General features: G+C 41.4%; 1 protein-coding gene and 1 long non-coding RNA gene across 2 annotated transcripts; one reads left to right on the top strand and one right to left on the bottom strand.

Annotated features, from left to right (window-relative positions):
• Window positions 1–2,581: 2,581 nt before the first annotated feature.
• LOC124874513 lies at window positions 2,582–6,009 on the bottom strand. Its single transcript, XR_007039823.1, has 2 exons — window positions 5,513–6,009; window positions 2,582–3,562 (listed from the first exon to the last, which is right to left on the bottom strand). It is a non-coding gene; the product is annotated as an uncharacterized LOC124874513 (long non-coding RNA).
• Window positions 6,010–8,526: 2,517 nt separating this feature from the next.
• On the top strand, window positions 8,527–10,292 carry mafba (v-maf avian musculoaponeurotic fibrosarcoma oncogene homolog Ba). Its single transcript, XM_047369891.1, has one exon. The coding sequence runs from the start codon at window positions 9,021–9,023 to the stop codon at window positions 10,251–10,253; it is 1,233 nt and encodes a 410-aa protein (XP_047225847.1). The 5' UTR covers window positions 8,527–9,020; the 3' UTR covers window positions 10,254–10,292.
• The last annotated feature ends 7,284 nt before the right edge of the window (window positions 10,293–17,576 follow it).

Genomic DNA, 17,576 nt, shown 5'->3' with positions numbered 1-17,576 from the left:
GGTCTGGGAGGAGATGCCTCAGGAGACCATCCGCCGTCTCATCAGGAGCATGCCCAGGCATTGTAGGGAGGTCATGGAGGCACGTGGAGGCCACACACAATACTGAGCCTCATTTTGACTTGTTTTAAGGACATTACATCAAAGTTGGATCAGCATGTAGTGTGTTTTTCCACTTTAATTTTGTGTATGACTCCAAATCCAGGCCTCCATTGGTTAATAAATTTGATTTCCATTGACGATCTTTGTGTGATTTTGTTCTCAGCACATTCAACTTTGTACAGAACAAAGTATTCAATGAGAATATTTCATTAATTCAGATCTAGGATGTGTTATTTGAGTGTTCACTTTATTTTTTTGAGCAGTGTACAAAATATGTGACTTTGTGGTAGTACTATGACAAATGTGGAAATGTTCAAGGGGTATGAATACTTTTGCATTGCACTTCCTGATACTAAAGCCTCTGTGAGTAAGCAACCTAAAACATTAAAGAGTTGAGGGAGATTTAAAAATGTTAGAAACATCTGGTTTAATTTGTCAGTCAGTCATTTTCTACCGCTTATTCCATAGTGGGTCGCTGGGGAGCTGGTGCCTATCTCCAGCAGTTTATGAGCGATAGGCAGAGTACACCCTGGACAGGTCGCCAGTCCATCACAGGGCAACACACAAACAACCATGCACACACTCATTCATACACCTAAGGGCAGTGACCAATTAACCTAACAGGGATGTCTTTGGAGTGTAGGAGGAAGCCGTAGTACCTGGTGAGAACCCACGCATGCACGGGAAGAACAGGCAAACTCCATGCAGAAAGACCACCGGCCGGGAATCGAACCCAGGACCTTCTTGCTGCAAGGCAACAGTGCCACCAACTTTACAAAAATTAAAAGCTTGTGAGTAATGTTAATGTAAAGGAAGCACCAAATACAGTTTCTTTGAAACCGTGGTACAAGTATCAGCACACAAGAAAACTCTATTGTATTTACTTTGTACTTATTTGTATTGGATTTCATAAAATGAAAAGTTTTTGCATTAAAGAACAGAAAGTACAATCGACCACACATTACAGTAGTTCATAATAACAATCCATCAGAAAATCTAAATCATGTCATTTTTATTCACTGAAACAATGGAATATGTATTTTATGTCTATCCCCAATAAAAGAGTCCTCTAGAACAGACAACAGAAACAATTAGCACAACCAACAACATTTTAAACTGATATAGTAGTTTATTTAAATCTCAAACATCTGTTGAAGAAAAACTGTAAAGATCTACTGTGCAAAAACAAAAGTATATCTGCTGTAATGTTTTGATGAAATACGCATCAGTCTGGGCTTGCCTTTGTGCAAACAGTTGAGCCATTAAATAAAACTACCATTACATTACGTGATGGAAGTAAATGCGTGCCGCTCATAAATAGTGCTTGTCCTGTGGGTTTAAAGTAGGTTGGGGTGTGGTCCAGTGGTCAGGGAAATGGCCAGATGACCTGAACTCTGCTGAGTCATGTCCCAGGTGAGGGATAGAGCTGCTTCCACTGAGCTCCGGGATGTGCACTTAACCTGCAGTAATTACTGGAAACTACACTGAGAACATGACAACATGGAAGTTTTGGAAGTGGCTCTAGGATTTCAAATTACTCTGAGCCTCTTGAGGGACAGTGAGGGGAAACCTGCCAGTGCAGTAATTTGGATAGTTGATCTGGTTTCTGAAAGTCATCTTGGTTTATGAGACAGGAGACCATCAATTTTAACATATGACTTAAAGAGGAACTTTGAGATAAAATGGGACAGGTTAGTAGAAAATCACAGTTGTATGGATAATAACTTGACAAACTAAAGAGATGACTGCTCAGAATTGATGGGCAATATAAGGCAGGAGGAAGAAGGGAAATTAGGAGGTAGGGAGAGCAGAAGGAACGACAGGTTGGAAGAAAAAGAAGAGAAGAAGTAGAGAAAAAGAAAAAGGTGGCAAAGAAAGAGAGACAGAGAGAAGGACCCTGTGAATGAAACCCAAATGGCTGCTAAAAATCATTAATCTTGTGGGGATCTGTGTCAGCGAACGGCGGCGACACAAAGAGCTCTCGGAGCAGCAAGGAGAGCAGCTCAGTGACCCGAACCCAATTGGCTGAGAAAGGCCCACCAGGCTTTAATAGACTTTTGCTGATCCTACACTTGTTTGCTGGGAGCCACAATGATGCGATTGCAGGGGCTGACAGAGGCCTGCAGGCCTGGGGGCTCCCCTCCTGGCCCATGATAAATGACCCGGGGTGGGCAAGGCCAGGGCCAGAGGAGAAGGGTGATGGAGACGAGAGGCGAATAGGTCATCAAGAAAGGAGAGTGAACGTAGAAGGAAAGAAGAAAAATGGGGAAAGACAAGCGTAGTTAGAAGATTGTTTGTGAATGTACTGTTGTATCAAACTGCTTAAATTTAACCGGTGTAACACTTTGCATAAATGTTTTGTGGTTTAGATTTTATTCAATATTTCTGAGCGGAAATGTTGGTCAACACAGTGTTAACACGGAAATTCATTATTTAATTTCTAACCAACATTTGAATTTTAAATTCCAACCAAATATAATGATACCTTCATCTAAATATTTAATATAACAACACAGATTAATCAGTCAGGTTGAAACTGTTTCACATTGACTTTAACTTTGGAAATAACAGGCTAAATTCTTCCAATTTATATTTTATCAGTCAAATGGAAGCACATATCATCTGCACAATCAGCAGTTCATAAACAACAGAATGATAGCTGGCATTTTAAATGTTTTGTTTCACAATCTTCTCTCTCAATATACATTCAAATTTACAAGTCAAATTTAACATAAACCTCATTAATACGGATATGCTTTCACAGCTGCAGTGATTAGTGCACATGTAGTTTTATGGATCTTTTCTTTCAGGAAATTATCTGGTTTGTCTTCCATATTTAGGGGAAAAATAGAATTGGTTTGTGATTAATGCTTGAAATGATACTAAAAAAGCAGCAAACTATTTAAATCTATTCCATCAGAATGGCATGTTATCCACATAGCAACACACCTCTTACTTTTGACCATTTACTTACAAAAACTTTTTGCTCTACTACTCACTTCAGCCGGCCAGCTAGATTTTATGAGTTAGCCAAAATTAACCCAAAATGTAGTCACTCTGTAAATTTTAGGCTGGTTTTGCAAAAATAAGGATTGCTTTTCTGACCTTCCACTTCTGATTGGCTACTCTATCCCTTGTAAAGACTTCTCTCCCAGATGCTGTCCATCTAAGAAGTTGGACCTAACCCAGGCCTGATCAACCTTTGCTGACTGCTGCTGCAATAATATTTTTTGCATGCTTTATGTGCTACATCCAGTTGTTTACATATAATTAAAGCTCTACAGGACCTGTTTTTTGTTTTCACTTCCTATACATGTATTTAAGACTTCTACATCCTACAATCCAGTGCTGAAGAGCTACCAGTTCCGCTGGTCCATCCTTAAGGTGACCTCCTGGACGGCAGCTGTTTGTTATAAGAAGCATCGATGTGGGTTTGGAGTTACTAACAAAACCAACCCAGTTCCTAAAAGAAAGGAGAACAACAGCATGTGTTAGACCAAAAGTATGACATCTTTCACAATCCTATTGTTGGTGGCCCAATACCAAAAACTTATATATTATACCAGCGGCTCTGAAACTTTTTGCATGCCTTGTTTGTTTTTACCCCTACTTTCCTCTTACCTCTTACATAAAGGTTATCTTAAAACCCAGAATCATATCATGTAATATTGGCTTTTTGAAGTTTTTTGAAACCTTTTGCATAGGTTGCTAATACAGAAGCTATAGCTTCTGTATGAGCAGCTTTATTCCAGCATTCACAGCAGACAGTGAGAACAAAGTAACTCCAGTCATAAACATTAATGCATGGCATGCTTGACAGCAAAGACATATCTTCAGATATTGCACAGAGCCATTTGAAGCCTATTAAATCTCTCTCTTTACTTTTAGCTTAATAACATCCAGGTGCTGTATGAGCTCTGCTGTGGATGACGCATATTTTCCAGAATATTCATTGAAACCTTCTTTAATGTAACCCAGAGATATGGCCTGACAGATTCATGCACAGAAAATTTCCACAAATGGGGACATGTCACAGAGATTTTGGGGAAAATTGAGGAGAGGTGTTTCAATTTCTTTAAGGATAACATGAAAGTTTGAGTAACAAATGTATTTTAATTAGGTTTTCAGTGGGTCATAAGTTTCTTTTGAGTTCCAGAAGCTAATCGTTGGCTTAGAGAAACACAGATATAAATTGTGGTTATGACCGAGCATATGACCTTTAATTATGTTATGCCGGCACTCTAATATTTGGTTCTTGTGGTGTCGCCTACATTTTGTGGCCACACTGTGCCAATTCATAATAAAACCTAATACCATGCACAAGCCTGAGCAAAGAGCCAGCTGGAGGGAAGCCAAACTATCATACATAGCATTGCAATTTACATTAATGAAATGACCACAGCAAAACGCAGATTTATTGTCCTTTTTCTTCTGGGATTAAGCCAGTACAGTGCACACTGACATTTATTTGTTGTTATATTTACTACTTGTCAATCAGGGACATCTAATCTAAGAAAAGGGCCTACAATTATGCCGTGGTCTCCTAATCAACTTTAAATATTTCCTGTGTCTGTTTGCCATTTCAAGACTAAATAAAAAAGAAAAATAAATAAAAGCCTCCTGTTCAGAAGATGGAGCCGAAACGCTGCATGTCACTGAATCAAACTTTCCGCATTAAGTGGAAACGCCACAAGAGGCGCCCTGTCACAAGGAATGAAACCTATTTTCCCTGCAAACACATGCAGCTTCTTATCGATTGAATGGTGAGAGCGGAATTGCTGCAACCCATGCAAAGAAGTCCGAGAATCAAACAGAGGCCTGTTCTTAAGAAACACATCAGAAAGGCGACGATTTAAAGATAACTGATAGGTGCACATTGTTAAACATTTGCTCTTCAACACGAATAAAAATTAAAATTGCGACCTATCCTACTTTTATTACGATTTACTCTCTCTTTCATCCATGCTGAGGATGTTAACCTTTAACAGATGCTCGGCCTGTTTGCGCAGACAGCGGATCTTAATAATATATGTTTTAATAGACAATCGATCAGCGTGGAGTCTCTTGATGTAATTCAGTTTGTAAATGGAGGATGCAGTACATGGATGCTTAATTATGCAACTGTGATTTTTAGAGATATAACATTAGGCTATGTTAACGGCGTTTTAACACTTTGCAAAGAATTATGTTAAATTTCTCCTGGGTGTGCTTCGATTCTATTGGCTCATGGAACTGAGATAAAATGCGTAACAGTAGGCGTAAAATTATTTAACATAAATAATTAATTAGCAGAAGGCAATGCGGGGTGAACTTCTTCATTTACAATAAACCAAACTCCAGCATACAGACTAAAATAAAAGCATAAAGTTGCAGAAAAAATTTGATTTATAACTTTTCCAGCTTAAACACATACATTGGTTGAAAGCAGGCTTTGGAAAAGCGCTTCTGCTCTGCGCATCTCCCCACTCCCTCCTGCGTCAAAGCGCATCAAAGCGCCACTTCTGAAGTAGTACCACCATCCCTCACCCTCCCTTGTAACGGGCCTTTTAGGGCGGCTGCCATCCACCACCGTTTTGTTCTGTAACATTTCCAGGAACATTCGGAGGAACTGTTAGAGCCGATGATTACTCCGAAACACCCCAAAGATATAAAGAGAGAGAAAAACGTCTCAATCTTCCCCAAAAAATCGTATTCCTTGTTAGACAAAGTTTGAGTTTAGATCCAGGAGGAACAGGTGTACACGCTTGAATAATCCGGAAACAGAATAAAAATCCTCATGTGTTGGGCAAATGTCTCCGTCCTATATTTGACCGGTTCGGACAGGCGGACGGCGGGCCTCCTGCGTGACTCCAGCGGGGCCCGTTGTAGGTGTGAGATGTGTGAGCTGTGGGGAGCTCCGCAGCCTCTGCATCCTCCGCGGGTCAACTGTTAAATGTAACATTTTAAAGGTTGATTTTATTTCTGTTATTCATTCCTAAAATCCGTAGGATGGGACTCTCATTAGGGGCCGAATAAGCAAGCATCAACACTTTTTCGCTGTCCATAAGCACACGGATCACTTAATAGATCATTAACCACCGATATGCTGCTGACATGGACGCTTTTTTACATCTCGTCTCTCCATTACAGCTTGTGATTACCAATGAGGGGGGAGAGAGCCGCCAGTAGGCCTGCCGGGGTCTATTAGTCGGCGGACTCGGGTTATATTAGAGAGCATTATGACCTAATGGGGCTGCTGCCGGGTCGGCCTCGCAGGGAGACGGATTTCAGGGCGGCTCGACTCGCCAAAGCACGGCATAATTCGCTGCGCTCTGGGCGCTTCTCAGGTTGAAGCTACAAGCTGGAAAGCACGCCTGCAGGTGGAGAGATTTAACAGAGGAAGATTGGGGGATGCTTTTTTACTGAAAAAAAAAAAAAAAAAGAAAGAGACAAAAATATGTAATCGAGTTCGGCGGTGATGACATGGGTATCCTATTAGTGAAATATTAAAAGATGTGACTATCAAAAATGATCAGAGGTTTCAGGATGGTTGACAGTTTAACTCCCAATAAAAGCTAAAAACGAGAAATAAAATAATTCAAAGTTGTGAAGTTTATTTATAAAATTATGGCTTATTAAAAACAATTAGTATTATTACTGCTATTATTATTCATACCACATCATTACACTTAAAACTAATTCCTTTTACAATTTAACATTGATCATTCTTTGTACTATCGGTGTTGTGTTAAGTTATTTTGATTAGATTCTTGAATTAATTAAACAAGACTAAACTAAAACTTTATCTCGGTGACCGTGGAATCCCGAGCTCCTGCAGAGCTCCACTGCTTCAACGTGATGAAGAATTTAGGCTGAACAAATGAGCGCTTGATTATCGGGTCTTATCTTTGGCAGCCTCTTCCTGCGCCCTGACTGATCAATACCCTCTGATCGCGGTCGTGCTCACCCGTGAATCTGGTCTAGAAACGAAATTATAATCCTATTGATCCTTTAAATTGGCCCATTTAGGGAGACTTTTTTTTTTTTTTTGGCAAGAAAATTCAGACGTTTGCTCACATGTTTTCTTTTTTCTGCTACTTAATTAAATTGAAAATGTAAAATCAAATCGTAAAAAAACCCACAAACATAACATTTAATAAAAACTGTGATGTTGGCCAAACAACCTGTTAGGCAGTAAAAGCGAAGTGCAGAACATGTTTGATTGAGTTTTAAGTGACTGAGATAAATTGTTAGCAGTTTTAAAGGCAAGCTGTGACCTTTAAAAGGAGGAATTAACGCGGAGATAAAAAAGCAGAGCGCCAGAAACTAGAGGAAATTTCAGCAGCAGCATCATCTTCCCACGCAGCTTCGCCTGTACTTGTGTTGTCCACGCAGAGGCAGCCTTGAGCCTGTTTCCTTTGGTTTTAGTTTGATTCATCCCCGTGTGAAAATCACGGGCCAAGCCAAAAGCATTTTGAAGCAGTAACACGCTTTAGGGGAAAAAGTAAAAAAAAAAAAAAAAAAACGGTTTAACAAATATATTTGACAATAATGATCGTGTGGTTTTAGAAAGTTGGTTCTGAGAATTATTCAGAAACAAAATAATCATGCACACTCAAAGATATCCATATGGTGTTTTATTATAGAGGAATATCTTTCCTATTGCATTTTTTCATGACTAATTGTGAAAGTGAAGCTGCTGCTGCTGTGTGTGGCATGCATTATTTGACCACGGAAGTAAAACACCATAAAATATGCGTCTTTAGCGTGTTTGAGAGGGAGGTCAAGATTTGAGAGAAGTATGCCAAAGTGTCGCACAGCTTTTATTGTCTTTATTAGTGGGAGAGCAAACCTTGAAGTGTTGAGATTAAGGCAGTATATATAGTGTGCAAAAAACACTGTTAACTGTTTGTAAAGTTTTCAACGTGCACAAGGCACTGTAATACCAAGACATGATTGAGGCAAATGTGTCAATTGTTTCTCTTGCACTTACAGTGTACCATTGACACAAGGACAAATCCAACAGATTCTCTCATGAGATTGGAAAAACAGTCCATTTTACTTGGACTTTTTGGATATTTGGTATTTTAGTCTTCATTCATCTTTTTTTTCACTGAAGCCGGTAACTCCCTAGCATGAACCTGACTATGGTCCTAAACAGTGAAGGAGAGACCATTCCATAAAGTGAAGGCATGCCTCTCCTCCTCTGTTCGCCCACCTTTTGCTTTTAGGGAAGTCGGTCAGCTGACTCTCTCTGGCTGTCAAGTCTGAACTGGGCGCCTCCTCTCTCTTCCTCTCTCTCTCTTTTCTGTGTTGTGTTCCTCCACCTCATTTTTCACCCTCTGCTTCTCTCTCCCATTGGAGATCTGATCGCTACAGACCCCGCCTTCTAGCGCGACGTCACAGTGCGCTAAAAGGATAAAGCATCGGTTGGCTCCGAGTGCAGTCTGCTGGATACCAGAGCGGAGAGAGTGAGAGGCGAGTCTTTAAACCTCTGCGGTGCAGAGCTGGAAAAGCAGCTTCTCAGCGAAAAAAAAAAAGAAAGGAAAAACAGACGTCCTGTTTGCTTTGCTTCCTGGCTCCTTTTTTATTTTCCTGGAGAAAAAAAGGGACTTATTTCCAAGAAGTTGCGACGTGGACTGGTGCCCGTCTCAGCGCGCAAACCTGGTATATCTTATATTATTATTTATCCTAATATTTTTGTCTGTGAATACACTTCTGCTGAAAGGACTGAGTTTTTTTTTTTTTTTTTTTTTTACTTTTGCACCGAGGCAGCACTGTTTTCTACCTCTTGCCCGGTTTCTGCCAGATTATTCCAGCAGAAGTAGGCTACATGACGCAAACAGCGTGCTGAGCATTAGTCTCAAAGTTTTTCTCCACAACTTTTTTTTTTTGTTTTTCTCCCCCCCCCCCCACCCCCCCGACCAATCACTCGGTGTTTCATGCTACAGCAAGTCAGTGCAGATTTGTGGAGGAGCCAAAAGAACTATTGCATGAAACAAGAAAGAAGAGAAGAGACTTTGATTAATAGGTCCGTATTTGCGACGCTCGCCAATACCTTTGCGTATCTGCAGAAGAGTCGCGACAGCAACATGAGCGCAGAGCTGAGCATGGGCCCGGAGCTGCCCAGCAGCCCTCTGGCTCTGGAATATGTCAATGATTTTGACCTGATGAAGTTTGACGTGAAGAAGGAAGGCCTGGTTGGGCTTGATCGCAACGGGGTGCGCCAGTGTAACCGACTCCAACCCCAGGGCTCCGTGTCATCCACCCCTATCAGCACGCCCTGCAGCTCGGTGCCCTCCTCGCCCAGTTTCAGCCCTACAGAGCAGAAACACCACTTGGAGGAGCTGTACTGGATGCCGAACAGCGGGTACCACCAGCAGATAGACCCGCAGACGCTGAGTCTGACCCCTGAGGACGCTGTGGAGGCCCTGATTGGAGCCACGGCTCACGGCCACCCACAGGCTCCGCACGTCCAGCAGCAATTGCAGCAGCAGCAGGGCGCGTTCGAGGGCTACAGGGGCCCGCACCACCACCACAGCCATCACGGCCACGGTCAACAGCAGCATCATCACCCGTACGCGGGCAGCATCCCACACCACGCCGAGGAACTGTCCGGACACCCGGGGGGACACAGCCACCCGCACAGCCAGCATCACCACCACCACAACCAGGACCCTGACAGCCCATCCCCAGTCTCCCCAGAGTCCCACCAGCCGCTCCACCACCACCGCCACCATCACCACCACCACCCGCACGGCCACCTGAGCCAGACGGCCGCGCACCACGGCGGGGGTGGCGGGCTTAACGTAGAGGACCGCTTCTCGGACGAGCAGCTAGTGTCCATGTCGGTGCGGGAGCTCAACAGACACCTGCGGGGCTTCACCAAGGACGAGGTAATCCGTCTCAAGCAGAAGCGGAGGACCCTGAAGAACCGCGGCTACGCGCAGTCGTGCAGGTTCAAGCGCGTGCAGCAGAAGCACGTGCTGGAGAACGAGAAGACGCAGCTGATGAACCAGGTGGAGCAGCTGAAGGCGGAGATAAGCCGGCTGGCGCGGGAGAGGGACGCCTACAAACTCAAGTGCGAGAAGCTGACGGGGTCGGGAGGCGGGAGCGGGTTCCGTGAGGCCGGCTCGACCAGCGACACCCCCTCATCGCCAGAGTTTTTCATGTGAGTTGTCCCCTTCAGCCTTTCCACAACAAACTCTCCCTCCACCCTACCTTCACACCTTGACCGACTCTCCTCATGAACAGACTGTAATAATCCACACCTCCTCACACCTACTGTTTGATTGTTACTAATAACAGTGAAATTATATTCATATTAGAGGAATAATCCACCAGATAGCTATTATTCTCATATATAACCATCTACAGATGCCTCCACGTGTCAACAGAGATGCAACGAGCAAAGTAGAGTCCGATCAGTCGCTGCATCTTTTGTAGATTAGTTGCTTGTAGTGAAGAGACTCTTCGGGGAAAAGGAGGACCCTCTGATGAACATTCTTCTCCTCTAAGGCTGCAGCTTTTTAAACTAAACAGTAAGTAGGCGTGAGACATGGGGTCAAGACAGATGTCTTGTCTTGAAAGGTTTTTGCTTTGCAAATTCATGAAACTGTTTATGAAAACAAAAACAAGCAGGTCTGGCCTCACAGCATCACAGCCTGCAAGTTGGGCCCGAAATTTCTCCCAAAAAATCGAACAAGCGTGACTCCACTTTATGCAAACTCAGCTCCTGTCTAGCAGGGAGGGAGGGTGGGCGGTGGGGATGTGGGGTGGTCAGGGGGGGCGGGGGGGGGGGGTGACATTTTATGCAACATCTCATTGATTTATTGCCTGCTTGGTTATATTCGAATATATATATAAAAAGAAAAGAAAAAAAATCTGCATTAAATATTAATCCTGCATGCTGGACATGTACGGTAATAATTTCTATTTTGTACTTTCATCTTCTCCTGTATATTAAGAGCATGTCGTTGATCTCCGCTTCTCCATTTGTTTTCTTGTATTTTTTGTTTTGTTTTGTTTGTTTGAAGAGAACACAGGACTGCCGGTGCAGTACCATTTTGGTCAGAGGGTTTCATGATTTTTTTTTTTTCGGCTTGTAAATATTACGCAACTGCACAACAAGATTGAGGAGGCTGGATGAACTTCTTTTATTTTGTGTTGTGTTTTTTTTTTTTTCCTTTCATTTATTGTTTGTTACGATTTATTTTCTATCATTTGTGGCAGGGTGGGTCGTAAATAAAGGAAGAGAGCATTTTTTTTTTTTTTAATCTAATTGCATTTAAATACACGAAACTGTGTGTCAAGTGCACTTCTGGATGATGATTTAAAAAGTTTTCATTTTGAATTTTGTCCAAACCTCCCTACAGGAAGACATACTATCATGTTATGCTGTCGTGATATTCAAAAAAAGGGGCCCAGTTGTAACAGTTTTGGTTAGATATTTGGGCGCATGTTGTCATATTGGCTGATGAGTCATTATTAAACAAACACAAATGATTCATACAGTTTTTTTTTGTTCATTTAAATTTTGTTTCAAATAAGTTTTTTCTCCATTAACGTACTTCCTCATTACGATGCGCAGCCACCTGTTGCTCTTTCTCACTGGGCCTAATATTAATGATTTGTATTTTACCTACTTAGAAAAAATGCTTGCAAAAAGTTTTAAAGTAGAGCTAATATTTAGATAACACGTGTTTTTATACAAAGTTTACTGCTCTATGCTTTCCTGATTTTTTTTCCTGCCGGTCAGTAAAAAAAGGGGACTCAGGTTGTGCCAATTTTCAAAATGAAAACAGTGTTTATGTTATGTAATATAGTTTTTTTGTTTGTGTGTGTTTATGTCTGTTTTTGTTATAATTTGATGATTCTGGTTCTGCTGGCCAGATGCGTAGTTTAAAAAGTCTTTATTTTAATGATTTTAAATTAAAGTGTGTCAGATCATATCGATTGAGCATGGTGCTTGCATTGAAAACATGTTGAAAAGTCATTGCATTTAAAAACAATCTTTTTGGTTTGCTGATTCAACTGTGTTGAAATCGAACTGAAACTGCAGCAGCAGCGGGATGATGTTTTGTTCTGTTTTTCACCGATTCCATGTATACCTACTTCTAGCGATGATGTGGGGGGAGGGGATCAATTTTCAATCCTGTTTATATATGAATAATAAGTAACACTTAAAATTTGAACTGTTGCATTCAGGCTGGTTTCTGTTTTGTCCTTTTGTTGTTGTTTTTGGAAAAATAAAAGTTTCATATTTTGCTTATTAAAGTCATTGAAATGGCAATTATGATCTCAGACTTTTTTATTGCCTGCTAACAAACACATTTACGCAGAATGTCTCTAAACTGCAATAAATCCAAATACTAGAAAAAAAAGAGCCTATTGGCTGAGCTAATTTGCAGCACCCTCTAAACTCGTATATATCTTTATATTTTATCCCCTGACTTGAAAGCCATGTGCTAACTTTGGCTTGAAGCCCGCTAGTCATCATGGATTAGATCACCGGGGTCTGGCAGTTCATGCCATGGGCCGCTGCTGCAGGGAGATTCCTATACCTGCTGCTCCGCCTGCATGCTGCTGACTCCTGCAGAAAGCCCGTCGTCGCAGGCGCGTTCGGTAAAAGGAGATCTCTGACCTTGCAACACACCGGAGAAAGGGAAGCAAACCTCAGATTTACATTAAAGCAGTAAAATAATTTTCACTTTCGCCGTGCATGGCTTTGAATACACTTACAGGCTAAATCCAGCTGCGTCTTGCACAATTTGGATATTTTTGGGTTTGAAGAGTCCGACCCTGTCGTCTGTAATGCGCTGAGCAAAACCTCAGCTTCACAATAATCCCATGCGGGTGTGATCTTTTTTCAGTTAGTGAGATTAGTACTGGCATATGTCATTACAATACCAATCCAATACGTGCATGCCAACAGGCACATACAAATACTTTTATTAATTTCTTTTAAAATAACACTGGTGCTAGATTAGAAATTAAAACCGTCCAATAAAAACACGACGCGCACGTCGCTCCTCAATCCGCATAACCCCGATTGTGTTACAGTGGAAGCAGGAGAAGCAAGGAGTAAGTGTCGATCTGGTCCCGCTCTAGAGTTTCTGGTGTCAGAACATTATCTGTTCCATGTCTGCACATTCTCAAGGACAAAAACTGCAAGGCAGAGTCAACCAATGAGACCAAAGCATGGTGAGCCTAGTTTACTCTCCTCTCCCTTCCCTCTGGACAGCCTGAGGGCAGGAGTGCAGCTGGGGTGAAGCAGCAGAGAGAGGCCCGGGCAGCGATAATAACCCGAAATAACAAAAACAGGAGTTTAAAGGTGAACCGGTTCAGATTTTTTTGAGAGAGGCTGCAGCGTTGAAGCCAGATGCATATAAGATGACAGGGATATGTGCGGTTGGTGTGCTACGGCTTAAGCTGTCAACACTAGTAAAATGTCAGCTGGGTGCAGAAAAGGGGAATTTAATGTCACGACTAGCTCTTTGCAGAGGTCCAAATCTTGTTTATCTCCTGTGTGCCAAAAACTCTTCGTGATAAAGATAGTATTCTGTTCGAATGCTTATGTTAAAATATTTAAAGGAAAATGATGCGTGCAGATCACTCACCAGAGCTTTAGGCTCAGGCACAGGTGCACCTTAAGGAATTAGCGCATCATTGAAAGGTCCGTTTATTTCAGTAATGCTGTTCAAAAAGTGAAACTCACATATTACATAGATTTATTGCGCACAGTTATATATCTGAAGTTATTATTTTTGTAATATAAATGATTGTCGCTTACATCTCATGGAACCCCACAATTCAGTTCCTTTGAATACTATATAGGGACAATGAAAATTATTTTTTATTACAGAAATGCCATGGCTTACACAATGAGAAAGATTACTGACCTGACAGTTGTCCAGTAGATAGTCACTGAAATACTCCGCAATGAGGGAAAGCCACAAAAGCCATTGGTAAGGAGGCTGGCTGTTTACAGAGAGCTGTTGAAAGTTGAGTGGAAGGAAAAAGTATGTTTTAAAAAGTGCACAAGCAACAGGGATAACTGCAGCCTTGATTGGATTGTAAACTAAAGCCCAAGAGTTTTGAGGTCAAAATATGTTTAGAGGCTATGGTCCTCAATGCGGCCATCCTGGGTTTAAGTCCCGGGGCCGGCGACCTTTGCTGAATGTCTCCCCCTCTCTCTGCCCCTCTTTCCTGTCTGCCTACTGATGAAAAAAGAAAGAATTAAGGCCTCCAGTGCAGAAAACATTTCTTTAAAAAGACATGAGCCAAGGCTGGAATCAGTGTTTAAAGAGCCACCACATACAGATGTATCCAGAAGATGGGCTACAACTGTCTCATACCTTATAATAGGTCACTCTTGAACCAGAGACAAAGACTGAAGTGTATTACCTGCACTAAGGAAAAAAGGACTGGATTTTAGCACAGTGGTCCATAGTCCAGTTTTCAGAACAAGTCAATTTTGCTTTTTGTAAATCAAGTTATCTATTAAAATACACTGCTAAAAAAAATAAGGAACTATTTGAAAACAAATCAGATCTCAATTGGAAAAAAAAATCATGGTGGATATCCACACTGATGTGGATTTGGTAACATATTAGGAACAAAATGATGGCACATCATTTGATGAAAATGATCAACCCACAAAGGCCTTACCTCAACGTCACCGAGAAATTTAAACTGAAAAACTGATCTGACAAGGTAGTCCAATTTGTTGAAATGTTATCGCAGTAACTCAAAATAGTATTCAGTTTGTATGGCCCCTATGTGCTTTTATGCATGCCTGACAACGTCGCGCCTTATGAGATGACCAATCATGTCTTGGGGTATCTACCAGGGCATCACTGAGCTCCTGGACAATCTGGAGTGAAACGAGATGGAGTCGGATGGATCTAAACATGATGTCCAATAGATGTTCCATTGGATTTAGGGGAGCATGGAGGCCAGTCAGAGGTATCAGTGCCTTCATCCTTCAGAAACTGCTTGCATACTCTTGCCACATAAGGCCGGACACTCTAATGTAGGTGTGTGTGTACCTCCGGGATTATGGAGTCTCTCATTGTTGCGCCTTTAGTGCACCTGTTGTTATTTTAATTAACACCAACACAGCTGACACTGATTAACACCCCCCTCTACTTCTTAACTGACCATCAATATTCCAGAAGTTTAACTGACTTTATATTATACTATGACTAAAAAGTGTTCCTTTATTTTTTTTTAGCAGTGTATATATCCTTTTTATTATTATGTAATATTGCATATTTTCAGAGGAACTGAATTTTGAGTTTGTATTAACTGTAAGGCACAAAAATAAACACTTATAATGTCTCACTGTTACCCAGATTTTTAATGAGCCGATGTAAGTTTTACTTTTTGAATTCAGTTACTAAAAGTTTGCATTTCATTTGAAATCTAGTTCCAAGTGTCTAGGGGAAGAATGGAGAGCCACAGAATCCATGTTGCTTGAGGTCTAGTGTTTAGTTTCAACAGTCAGTGATGACCTGGGGAGCAATGTCATCTGCTGGTGTTGGTCCACTGTGTTTTAAGCCCAAAGTCAGTGTAGTCGTCTAAAAGGAAACTTTATGGAGATGCTGACTTCATTTTCAAGCTGGACTTTGCACCTGCCCACACTACCAAAAGTACTAATACCAGCTTTAATGACCATGGTATCTCTGTGCTTGATTGGCCAGCAAACCTCCCTTACCTAAACTCCATAAAGAGTCCATGGAGTATCGTTAAGAGGAAGATGTCTGACACCAGACTCAACAATAAGAACAAGCCGATGGCCTCTATTAAAGCACCCTGGACTTCCATAAGACTTCAGAAAAGCCACAGCAGAGCCACTCTGATCACCTTCATGTCATGCCACACTGATGCAGCAACACATGCAAAAGGAGCCCCAACCAAGTACTAAGTGCTTTTTCCATACAGTAAATGAACATTTACTGTGTGGACAATTATTTATTTCTTTTTTTTAATTGATTTTATTTCATTTTTTATTTTTTTAAAAACCTGGATTATGAGTTTGTAGCTGTAAGCAATAATCCCCAATATGACAGAAAGAAAAACTTAAAATAAATCCCTCTGGTGTAATGGAGCTATTTGTTATTTTTCACTTCTTTTAACACAATTACCCAAATAAAAACAATTTGCTGGTGATTTCTAATTTATTGAAATGTTTCTGCACATACACACATAATTAAAAATGACAGATTCGTATTATGATGCAAATTTGATATCCTTTGCTGCTTTTGTGTTAGTTTAGGTCACATTTACATTAACTGTTTGTAAGTAAAAAATATGTATTGCTCTTTTCATCTGAACAAAATGTTAAATTTCAGCTCACAGCTCAATCTAGTCTGGGATAATTACAATAGGCTGGAAGCAGACTCCCAAATAAAATTCTGCATAGGATCTCATGCGACCTTGGGTTGGCTTTGGGCAACATTGGTTGGAAACAACTTTTTGTGGGCTTGGGGCCAGTAGATTTTGTCCAAAAGGGAACGTTTCCGTCTTACCCAGAACTGACGTTTGCGGAGAGTCAAGAAGTGAGAGAGTAGAAAGGCAGACGGTGAACTTATAAGAAAGCGTCAGCCTCAGCACAGCGGAAGAGCCAAGGACACAGTGACCAGGCGTACTGTAATGATTTTAGTCTCCAATCACACGTTCACGCCCCCACCCTACCCATAGAGATTGTATCTGCATTCAGCTCTGCCAGCCTCCACTGTCAGCTGCGTCAACAGCAGCAAGGACTCCTCAGGCAGCAGCTTCCAACCTGGCCAGTTTCTGTTCACTGCCTGGACCTACAACATTTCTAAGATCTTTAGTCAGTCCCTGCAGCCAGAGGCTCTTGAAGTTTCTGCCTCAGCCTTGCTGCAGGTGTTTCTAAAGTCTCTGAAGTCAGTACACTTCTGGCTCCTCTCTAAAATCAGATCAGACACACCACAAACTAATTTGCATTGATGCATCATTTGAAATAACACAAGCTGTTTATTTCTTTAGTAATCACATTCTCAGGTCGAAGTGTTCTGCGTTGGATCTATTGTTGATTTAATTACACATTAGAAAATGTTCATTTTGATACGATCACATATATCAATTCAAAAACGAAGCCCAATCCTCTCGCACACTAACAGTCCATTTACTTTCATTGGAAGTGATTGCTCTGTTCCACTAAAGCAGAACGATTTCCTGAGGAATTAAAATCGGATTTCCTCAAGAGAGACATTCATACACAAAAAAACACTAGCCAGTTAGAGAAGCCAGTTAGAGAAAATGTTTTCCTTTAAAGAGTTCAAATAGGAAGAGGCAGACAAGGCTAAGTTATAGCCTGTCTATAATTCTTGCTTTATGAAGGTCAGTTTGGTCACCCTCTTTCTCATGCCATGTGAAAGTATTCACAACTTTTTCCTATGTTGTCACATAGCGACCACAAACGTCAACACATGGCTTTGCGATTTTGGTAGTGTATAAATGTGAAATGG

This window comes from Girardinichthys multiradiatus, chromosome 1 (genome assembly GCF_021462225.1).
Source record: "Girardinichthys multiradiatus isolate DD_20200921_A chromosome 1, DD_fGirMul_XY1, whole genome shotgun sequence".
NCBI lineage: Eukaryota > Metazoa > Chordata > Actinopteri > Cyprinodontiformes > Goodeidae > Girardinichthys > Girardinichthys multiradiatus.
Note: the sequence above shows the minus strand (reverse complement) of the source record. Positions and strands in the feature narration are given on the sequence as shown.